Below are 11653 nucleotides of genomic sequence, written 5' to 3'. Positions count from 1 at the left end.
TTGTCATAGGGACTGAGGTCCATTATGGGGATGATTATTGATGGTTACAGAGCTAGATAGACTATATTATTCACATCCTCTAGTTGTTTGCTTAGTGTATGTTTTTCCCACCCTTTCTCTTTCAACAAGCAGTTATAGACCATGTTGTTTTGTGATGACTTATGGCATTTCATGTGGAAAGATTCATCTCAATTTGATGGATTAGTCGATAAAATGTACCTCAGTATCTCTCACTCTCACTCTCTTTCTCTTTCTCTCTCTCTCTCTCTCTCTCTCTCTCTCTCTCTCTGATGTCCATATCAATAAAAAGGGCATTGTGGGATAGTAATGTGCGTACTCTGACTTTTGCACTGATGAATCAGGGTTTTTAACTCTATGGCCAGGATCAAGACTTTTGGCAGCAGGACCAGGAATCCCTGGTCATTCAAATAACAAATAGAGTGGGATCTACCAACCCTTTGATTGAGGTTTATATAGAGTGGCTCTGGGTCTGCTTTGTGAGACCACTATTTTTCATCACAAACTGGCTCCAGCACTCTTTGCAGGATGAGTAGCAAGGTAAGACAACTCTTAAATTGTTTGTTTCTCTGTATCTGTTACCTCATGTCATAAGATAGTCTAAACATAGTTGGAAAAACCCTGCAACCTTTAGCCCCATATGTATCAATGCAGGACATGCAGTAATAACGTACAGCATATAAATTGTGTTGTGATCTTTCCGAACATGTCTGTCACAAATTAATATCGCTGACATGGATATATCATAAACCTTAAACCTGTCGACCCAATGTCAACATTGGGCGACATCCAGATAAACTAACTGTAATTAAATGACATTAGGCTGAGACAAATGTAAATCACACCAGTATATATATTTGTATATATTTTTCACAATGCAAGGTGTTCATCTAAGAATAAACAAAGGTGATGTAACGGAATGCAATATTTTGGATACTTTGTTTACACCACACAGAGCATATCTTTGATTGATGTGTGATTGTGTCATACATTCATCATTTGTCTGCTTCCCTCTGTTTGTCTGCACCTAGATCACCTTCTATGAGGACCGGAACTTCCAAGGCCGCTCCTATGAGTGTGACTCAGACTGCCCTGACATGCACCCCCATTTCAGCCGATGCAACTCCATCCGGGTGGAGAGTGGCTGCTGGGTGCTGTATGAGAGACCCAACTACACCGGCTACCAGTACGTCTTGACCAGAGGAGAGTACCCTGAATACCAACATTGGATGGGTTACAACGACTCGATTCGCTCCTGTCGTACCTTCTCCTATGTGAGTCTCCTATGTGATATGTAGCTTCACAAACCTAAGATTCTACGGAAACTGCTGTACATTTAAGACTTGGATATGACTACTACTGCCAATAATAATAATAATAATAATAATAATAATCTAAAAATGTCTCTTTTGACCTGTTTGTGGTTTAAGGCAAGGTGTTACAGTGGTTATCTGAAATTCCAATTGTAAATTGCCAGTCGGAGAAAAATCACATACCTTTTATGTCCAATACCGTTACTTTTCAGGAAATGGGGGGGAAAGAATGTGTGTGATCCAATGCAGTAGTTATTATTCACAAGTTCTTGTTCTTTTCATTGGTTAAATATTTATAAACCCCACAATTTTTTTTCAAATAATACTGAAAATGGCAGAACTACAAGTTCACAAAACTGCATTAATAAGAAGGCATTAATATATGCATACAGTATTTAAAAAGAAGAAAAACATAATATTAAATAAAGAGCAATGCTATGCTTTGTATTGTAGCCTATAATTCAACACATGGTTCATGGTTCTTTGTGCCCCTCAGACCAGCGAAGGGCCTTATCGCATGCGGATCTATGAGCGGCCCAACTTCCAAGGTCAAATGATGGAGTTCAGCGACGACTGCGAGTCTGTTCAGGAGCAGTTCCACAGCCGTGACATCTACTCCTGCAACATCATGGAGGGCTACTGGACCCTGTACGAACACCCCAACTACCGCGGGCAGCAGTATTTCATGAGGCCCGGCGAGTACCGCAAGTTCAGTGACTGGGGAGCCGCCTGCGCTACCACCGGATCCTTCCGTAGAATCACAGAATTTTAATCACTCAATCTTCTTGATATATTATTAGTCTAATTAAAACACCTTCTGCCTCCTTGAAAAGCACCTTCAAGCAGGCAGTAGCCTGTTGATAAAAGAACGTGCCTTTCTACATGATGTAATACGAGACAGTAATGTCTGATTTTGGCCATGCAAAAGGGATTGACCTGAATATGGAATGATTTTAAAGTGATTTTAATAAATGGATCAAGTGTAAACTTTTTGTCTTTTTGTGAATAAACATTTTGGTGTTGATTGAATTCAGTTGACTGGTTCATGAAGACTGCCTTTGAGTTAGAAATAGTTACACCAGACAAAAGTAATGACACTGGCATATATCCTTTATTTTATTTCTTTACCAAATGCTATTCTTTTCATCCATTCCTCTTCATTTGATAGTCTTTATGTTTCCTTTATTGTTCATAGATTAGTCTATTGCTCTATTCTAACAGTACTACGGCATGTTTTTTCTCATTGATAGTTTAATGTCACAGTTGTGGAAAACAATTCCACTAACACATTTTTTAAATGTCCCTAATCAGAAAAAGGAGACAACAGAAAGGATTTGAATTCATTCTTATGTAACAGTATGAAAATAATACAAGCAGTTTTGGTAAGTTCCTATACACTCACCCACATTAAAGGTGGTAAAGAATTAGATTAATATCATGACTGATTGAAAAAGGAAGGCACACAATTGTTGTTCATGAACATTTATGCCCCAATTGATATCATTAGAATTCACAAACGTGTTGCATTCAACACAAGATGAATGACAATGCCCCTGTGGCTCTGACCTTTCTAGCACCTGTCAATGCTGTGGTCCTTGCTGGAAGCTGAATTGTGCCTGTGCTTGTAAACTATGACAACAGGATTGGGAAGACTCCTGTAATGTTTCTGCTGACAGCAGGCCTGATTTGAATACGTACACACTCAGTGGTACCTGGATCCCCAGCCAAAACTATATAAACACTGCCGCCACCTCGTTGGCAAAAGCACAGTGAGCAGCTCAACCAGCAACCATGATGGGCAAGGTTTGTGTTAAAACCAGCAAAGACACCATACTATAATATTTATCACACTGTTGTCAAATTTGTCCTTGTAATCTGAGAAAAAGTGGTGGAAAAATTGATTCAATTGTGACCTGTACTGTATGTTTGACTGCTAAATGTGAATCACTGCTTTTCCCTCCATCAGATCATCTTCTACGAGGACAAGAACTTTGGCGGCCGTCACCATGAGTGCATGAGTGACAGTGCTGACCTGCACTCCATGTTCAACCGCTGCCAGTCCATCAGGGTGGAGAGCGGCATGTTCATGATCTATGACCGTCCTAACTACATGGGAAACCAGTACTTCATGAGGAGGGGAGAGTACGCCGACTACATGCGCATGATGGGCATGAGTGACTGTGTGAGGTCCTGCCGCATGATCCCCATGGTATGAGCTAATAATATATTTATTCGCTTCGCTTTGGTTGGAGACCTATGTCCAAAATGGTTACTTTTCAGGAAATGGAAATTCTATGTCCAAAACCTTTATGAAAAAAAAAACATTGTTCCAATGGATCCAATGTAGTTAGGCTATTATTTAGTCATTGATCTTGTTAATACTTATAATGGTTACACAATTCCTGTTTTGGGCATGTCATTTTGCGATGAGACAAGTTTTGAACTTGAAGATCGTGCATTTCCACTACTTTTGCATGACATTGTTCTTATGACAAAGTAGGCCTACTGTATAAGCAAAAACATAAGCTACTGCAATCCAAAAGTGTTCTTTTGGAACTCCTGAATTGATATAGGCCTACCACAGTATGTGAAGGGTGTCATTATAGAGAACAATTTGTTACATGGAGCACAGCAATTTTATGACTCATGAACTATCATATTATGAAATAATAGTGAAGTACTTATTTGAAGTGATCATTATAGGAGAGTAGAAGGTGCATACCACCCAATTCATATATATTTCCATAAAGATGCATTATTGTCCGAGACAACAATGAGATTTATATGTGTGTCTGGGCCAATGAATTTGTCACAAAATATACACATTGTTTGTCTAACAACTGTTTGAACCTGACTTGTCTCTGTCTCCATGTAGCACCGTGGTAACTACAGGATGCGTCTGTATGACCGCTTCGACATGGGAGGTCAGATGCATGAGCTGATGGACGACTGCCCCGACCTCATGGGACGCTTTAACATGTCCGACTTCAACTCCTGCAACGTGATGGACGGCCACTGGCTGATGTACGAGCAGCCACACTACAGGGGTCGTCACTATTACATGAGGCCCGGCGAGTACAGGAGATACAGCGACTGGGGAGGTATGAGCCCCAGGATCGGTTCCATCAGACGCATCATGGATCTCTAAAGACAGGAACATCCTTGTGAAATGTCTCCTCTTTGCCTTGTCACACACGCTGAATAAAATGGCGTCAGTGCTCAAGTGTTTTCAGTTTTGTTCTTGCTCTCTGCTCTTGGAGGGTACATTCTCTGGTGTAGATATAATGGGATCATGGCCTGACTTCCTAGAACTGATCAGAGGCTTCAATAAAATACTAGCAGCATTCACACTAAACACACCAAGACTCAAGCGTTATCTATTACATTACTGCAGAAATGTCTTTGTCGTAGTCTAGAGGACTCAGTCAGTCCTGACCCTTCTAACTAGGCGTAGGCCTACAAACGATCGAAAATCTGTCCTGAGTGAACAAATTGTATTTGAATTGAAAGTAAACCTTTCCAACAGTAATTGTCCCTCCAACATTAGAATGAACTCTCTGTAAATCATATTTACAGTGAGCTTGAAAAACACAGATGTACAGATCATTTCTTATATTTTACATTCAAAACCTTAAAAACGAAATCAAATATGTTACAAATAGTGAAAATAGCAGATCTACAAGCTCACAATGCATCACAAAGTGGCTTGTGAGCACTGTTGTGCAAGAAAGTACATAGGGTAGTAGGTAAGTAGCCTACTTACTTAAAGGGATATTTTCTTTTCAAACATGTTTGGTGTCATTGTCTACTCAGGCTTTTGTGAGCACCCCAGACAGTTTTCAAGTTGTTTAACAAGTATTTAGATATTTGATATTCATTTTAACAGAACCTTCCTATACAAACCCATACTAACTTCAACTCCATTTTAACCATGTTAGATTCATTGAAAACACCTGTCCATGGTTCTGGTGACAGATAATGTCTTAATGGTGAGGAGAAAATGTTCTATTTATATTTTTCAATTTCCCCCAAAAAGTAAAGAAATAAATGAAAAAAGTCGGTAGTGCTGTCGCCTCACAGCTAGAAGGGCCTGGGTTCGATTCTCACCGGGGGACGCTGTGGGTGCTGGGAGCGTGTTCTCTCCTCCGCGCCATCACTGCCAACACCCTAGGTGGGGTTGGCAAAAGGCACGGGGAGAAAAACCCCTCACGAAAAATAAAGCCAGCCAGGGTGCGTAATTGAGAGGAAAGGAGGTTGGAATAACGTGTTCTTCCACGCACTACGTCTAACCAGGGAAGCTCCCCCCTGTCAGGTGATAAGAACCAGCGCCCAGGATTACAGTTTAGGCAATAGGCACTTGGTGGAAAATGCGTTTACAAAATCGTGGGATTAAAATATATACGTATATATACTCTTCTCACATGGCCAATACCAGGCAGTCACCAGAGAGTTGGATTTAGGTAAATCTAATTTAGTTCAAACAACTATGAAGGTATAGCCTGGACCAGTTGAGCAGAGATCATAATCCATTTAATGTGCAAACAGGTAAATCTTTGAAATATAATTTAGAATTATGCCACTAAGTGGACAGCAAGAACACTGGACTTTTATGCCATAAGAGCAACAAGAGCAGAGTTTCAGTTTCAATCCTCCCTGATGTTTCCAGATTCAGTGACAGTAAGCCTACTGTCACTGAATCTGCCCTCAGCCACTGCCCAATAGGAGTAAATAATCAGATTATTACATAGTAGCCTAATGATGATGATGATGATGATGATGATGATGATGATGATGATGATGATGATAATAATATATTAATAACTTAATACTTATTGTAAAGACTGTCATGGCATACTAGGACAGACTGATAATTAAAAATGTCAGGGCATCACAGCAATAACACACGTTTGTACAACACAGGGTTGAGTCATGTTCTCATTTTCAGGTCAGCTGCTCAACTTTCCTGAAATCAAACGGCCGAGGGCGAGGGATTGTTTTCACTTCTGTGAGTCTGTCTGTTCGTCTGTCTGTCTGTCTGTCTGTCTGTCTGTCTGTCTGTCTGTCTGTCTGTCTGTTTTTCTTCTTTTTTTTCACTCCTACAGATTTTGTCCAAAACCGATGCAAATCGGTAAACATCATCTCTATGGTCACATGATTCATGGCCTGTTTCGCACAAAATACCACAGAACCAATTGATATGAAACCTAACACACACACACACACACACACACACACACACACACACACACACACACACACACACACACACACACACACACACACACACACACACACACACACACACACACACACACACACACACACACACTGCCAGTAGGAGTAGAGTAGGCCAAGGAAGGACCTCCATCACAAATTTGCAGTTATATCTGAATGTTACTGTGTATATATTGTGAACCACCAGAGGGCAGTAGAACAATGAGGATCAGAGTAGTAGGCCTACACATACACAACCACAGATAACCCTGGTCATTCCAATATATTGAAGTAAAAAAAAAAGGTCCACAATTGTTGAGACAGACAAATTAATTGTCAATTCAAGAACAGAAAATAGCTTTAAAAATCATTAGGCAAAATTATGAAATCTATAACTAAATAATTTAGATTATAACTTTTTATTAATAAAAAACAAAGCCTACAAATATAAGTCTTATAATACTGTACATGAAACGTGAAAATAGTCCGCTATATTTGATTTAAATATGGGTTAGACTTGATGTTTTTAGGGAATGTTAATTTCCTTAAATTTCGACCCCAAAAAGGAAAACAAAATAAAATAACTGGAGTTGTTATAATTCAGTAATTGCACAAGTCTGTAACAAACACATAACACTGGCCCAACCCCAAACACTAATGAGAACATTATTTATAATAATCTTTTCAGGGGGACACTGTGGCAAATGCAAAAGATCAGTCGCTATTACAATATGAATGACACGTGCAGAGTTTGCATTTTGCATTCTCTATATATGTGACAGGTGTGTCTTGAATGAGCTGGATGGACCACACAGGACAGGGCGCAGAGTCCAACCAGCTAACATGGGGAAGGTAAACAGAATGGCAGGAATTCATTCTTCATTAAAAGTCTTGAGTTCTTGAAGTTGTTGACTTAGTGGTGACTGTGAGTTTTCAATTGATGATCTTAAAATCATATTTGAAATCATTGTGAGTTTATATCATAGTGTAGTCTAGTAAACACTTAATTCATACTAATTATGGTGTAATGTATTGCAGAAAATGTTATACATGACGGAATATATGTAATACATTAGGGATTTGTATATAATAACTGTTAATAGCAGCATATCATACCATTTCATTGTCTAGATTATCTTCTATGAAGACAAGGACTTTAGTGGCCGCCACTTTGAGTGCACAGATGACTGCGTGGACCTGCTTTGCAACTGCCACTCCATCAAGGTGGAGAGTGGAAGCTTCATGATATATGAACAACCTGGTTACATGGGGAACCAGTACTATCTGAAGAAGGGAGAGTACCCTGACTATCACTGCTGGTCGGGTGTTAATGACTCCATCAGCTCCTGTCGCCACATCCCTGTGGTAAGTTCTGCTCTGGAAAAGACCTTATGACCGGGGTCTTCAATGTTTTCAGGCCAAGGACCCCTTAGTTGAGAGAGAGAGATGAAGCAGGGACCCCAACTACCTGTTCATAGATTCCGTATGAATCCCGTATGAATCCAAAATACAATCATCAGTATTTTGGATTCATGTAAATTTTAGTTTTCAGATATTTGCACTTGAACCGTCATTACCTATAATAAACTTGACCTTTCACTCTGTACTTAGTCTGCTCTTTTTCCCCTCTACACTAAACATCTTTGCCTAAAATAGCCGATCTTGGCTTTGTGAGCTTGTAGATCTGCTATTTTTGGCTTAAATTCTCAGAGTGAGGACACTAGGGTTCATATAAAAGAGGAGAAAAAGTTTCTATCACACAAAGATTTGGAGGAGGACCCCCTATAGTAACTCTGAGGACCCCCTAAGGGTCCCGGATCCCCTGTTGAAGACCCCTGCCTTATGACATACTTAACCACTTAACCCGATTTTAATGCTTTACCATATGATGTTGTTGTGCAAAAACAGATATTTTTTTAAAATGTTCTGCTACATTCCCAAAATAGAGATGCCAGGTTGAAAGTGGTTAAATAAGATAAACAGGATTACATACAGTAAGTCAGATGTAGCATCATGTGACAAAGTATCTCTTGTAGCCTGTAAGGGCTTTCAAGTCTTTTCTCTGGCATCTTTTATTGACATTGTCTGCAGCAATTGAAATAAGATTATATTCATGACTAAATGAGTTGTCTGTCTTACTGAGTAATGCAATTGTACCATTCTCAACCATGCAGGAAACAGGGTCATTCAACATGTGTCTGTACCAGAGGATAGAGTTTGGTGGTAAGATAATGGATCTGGTAGAAGACTGTCCCTGCGTCATGGACCGCTTCAACATAAACAATATCTTCTCCTGCAATGTAAGAGATGGTAACTGGATCTTCTACGAGAACCCAAACTACCATGGGAGGATGTACTTGATAAGGCCTGGCGAGTATAAGAGATTCAGCGAATGGGGTAGCAGAACCGCCAAAGTGGGCTCCATCAGACGCATTATGGATTTATAAGCCTTAGTAAATCTCTCTCCAGGCCACCATACCATACTGTATTACACCATCATCCTATACCTCCAGGAATAAGACGTGAACTTGGATCCTAAAAACGATCAAATTACTATTTGAGAATGGTCTGCTCCATCCCTAAACCTTTGGACTGAAGAGAGATCCTGTCGGAAGCATACAAAAAGGAATCATCGGACAAACATCACCAGGTCTTTGCCCTGATCAAACACATACACACATAAATTAATTCGGCATTTACCTCAGTTATTGTAATGTCATTGGTTATAATAATTAATATTTTATTATCTGTTTATGTTATACATATACGCATCATAGTAAAAGTCACCCAATGTCAATCAATTAAATTAAAACTCATCCTACTGTTAACTTTCATGAAATCAAATGATACTGAAGATTTTATTATTCTATATGTTGTTGGCCCATACCGTCCAAACAGTAAAATGTTATTATATCTTGTATTATCTTACTGACATATCACTGTACAGTCCCTATTAAATATCTGCCATATATTTGGTGAGACTGTGGAGTGTGAACTGTACTGTATCAGTCCAGTGTGCTACAGTGTTTTCGAGGAGAATTGTGACGAACCTAGGGAATGAACAATAAATCATTGCGCAGTAAGGGCCATCTATACATAAACAGATTTTTGCACCCACAGACCCCCACCCCTGATCCATCATCACTAGGAGGGTTATATTTGAATGACAATACTTTATGCTGTGCAATCACACAGCTGCCCTTTTATTTCTTTTTTATAAAGGACAGTGGCTTGGCCGAGGGACAGCACTGAGCAGTAATACAGCCTGATGCCATCATGACCATCGGGAAGGTAAAGAATAATTCCATTTCTCATTTTACCCTCTTTTATAAATACATGTTCGACTTTACAAAAAAAAGAAAAAGGTCCTTTGGTGTTCCACACTGGGAGCTTTGTGTCTTTCATCTACAACACAGTGGCTTTATGAATTATAATGCATACGATTGATTGAACATTAGAGTGCACGTGTGTGTGTGTGTGTTACAGATCATTTTCTATGAAGACAGGAACTTCCAGGGGCGCTCTCATGAGTGCAGCAGTGACAGTGCCGACCTGCACTCCTACTTCAATAGGTGTAACTCCATTCGGGTCGAGAGCGGCTGCTTCATGGTCTATGAGAGGGTCAACTACACAGGAAGCCAACACTACCTGAGGAGGGGAGAGTACGCTGATAATCAGCGCATGATTGGCATCAATGACTGCATCAAATCTTGTCGTTTGATTCCCCTGGTAGGTGACAAAGACATAACTGGACTGATTATGTCACTTGCCGGAATGTGGCGCATTGGCCTAACATAGCCCCTGGTACATGGAAATATCTTTTCTTTTTATGTAACAGCACATTATATCATTCTACAAAATACTACTAATGATAAATACATCTGTTAATGTGACTATACATTTTATGAATTTATCCAGAGCCATCCGAAACAAATTAAACTGCATAATACTACAATTCTTTGCTCACCAGCCATAATGCCCAGACGGTATTCATGTAATCCTCCAATGATCATAAATTATTTCCAGGACGAGAAAGAGTCACTGAAATGTTTATATTGTATTGGTCTACCCAATAAATGCATATTGCCTTTTATACATATTTGGTTAATCAAATATAGAACTCAGTTTGGAATGAGTTTATAACACTTTACCTCTTCCCAGTACTTCTGAAAAGAAAGCAGAATAGCTTTGAATACCATTCAACCTTTCATGTTAGTAACTGTTAGTCTGCAATTCTGTGCCAGCATCGAGGCTCCTACAGGCTGAGGCTATACGACCACGCTGACCTGGCTGGACAGATGCTTGAGTTGGTTGACGACTGCCCTAATGTCCAGGAACGCCTCCGTACGTCAGACATCAGCTGTAATGTGATGGACGGCCACTGGCTGATGTATGACCAGCCCAACTACAAGGGCAGGCCGTACTACCTGAGACCCGGAGAGTACAGGAGATACAGTGATTGGGGTGGTGTTAGCCCCAGAGTTGGCTCCGTGAGAAGGATCACTGACTACTAAATAATTTGCCTCTCTGTCTTCAATAAACATTGACCAAACAAAACATAAACTTCTGGTTTTCTCAGTCTCATTCTATGGCCTAGTTGATATTTTGTAGAGTGTTCTGTGTGCTGTATGTGTGAGGCAGAAGAAACAGACTATTCGGCACTATTTAATTTAAACTTCTACTAAAACCACTCTAAACATGTTATATGCCAGTAAGATATTGATTATTCAAATATGGTATATTATACATAATATTTAAACCACATTTAAATTACCATTATTTAAATAATATCAAGAACATAATTGGTAGCTTATAATATAATTATAGTTGAATCCCTCACTTAATACAGAAAACACCCCAGAGCTGTATAATTTACTTGTGCAGTCAGTAGAATGTGCTGTCAATTTGAGGTGTATATCACAGTCACATACTGATCTTAAATAGGAAAGAAACATATAACCAGAAAACTTCTTTAAAATACTGCACAACATAATGTACTACATATAATATGCATACTATGTAGTTTACAAGTAATAACAATTAATATACACTAATGTATTATATGATATAAATAACTGCAAATGTCTTGATTTTTTGACAATGTTTAA

General features: G+C 39.3%; 2 protein-coding genes and 1 pseudogene across 3 annotated transcripts; all 3 read left to right on the top strand.

Annotated features, from left to right (window-relative positions):
• Positions 1-546: 546 nt before the first annotated feature.
• On the top strand, positions 547-4479 carry LOC308308165 (gamma-crystallin M3-like; the record flags this gene model as incomplete). Its single annotated transcript, XM_080753529.1, has 5 exons — positions 547-558; positions 1050-1292; positions 1828-2064; positions 3298-3540; positions 4207-4479. The coding sequence occupies 5 exons, from the start codon at positions 547-549 to the stop codon at positions 4477-4479; spliced, it is 1008 nt and encodes a 335-aa protein (XP_080609655.1).
• Positions 4480-7347: 2868 nt separating this feature from the next.
• LOC308308164 (gamma-crystallin S-1-like) lies at positions 7348-8992 on the top strand (annotated as a pseudogene). Its single transcript has 3 exons — positions 7348-7397; positions 7677-7910; positions 8720-8992. The product of its transcript is annotated as a gamma-crystallin S-1-like (transcript).
• Positions 8993-9821: 829 nt separating this feature from the next.
• On the top strand, positions 9822-11059 carry LOC308308163 (gamma-crystallin M2-like; the record flags this gene model as incomplete). The annotated part of the gene is made up of 3 exons (XM_080753528.1): positions 9822-9836; positions 10032-10274; positions 10790-11059. 3 exons carry the CDS (start codon positions 9822-9824, stop codon positions 11057-11059), a joined length of 528 nt encoding a protein of 175 aa, XP_080609654.1.
• Positions 11060-11653: the final 594 nt, after the last annotated feature.

This window comes from Nannobrachium achirus (assembly GCF_963921795.1).
Source record: "Nannobrachium achirus genome assembly, chromosome: 22".
Taxonomy (NCBI): domain Eukaryota; kingdom Metazoa; phylum Chordata; class Actinopteri; order Myctophiformes; family Myctophidae; genus Nannobrachium; species Nannobrachium achirus.
The sequence above is the reverse complement of the archived record's forward strand: the minus strand, read 5'-3'. Positions and strand labels throughout refer to the sequence as shown.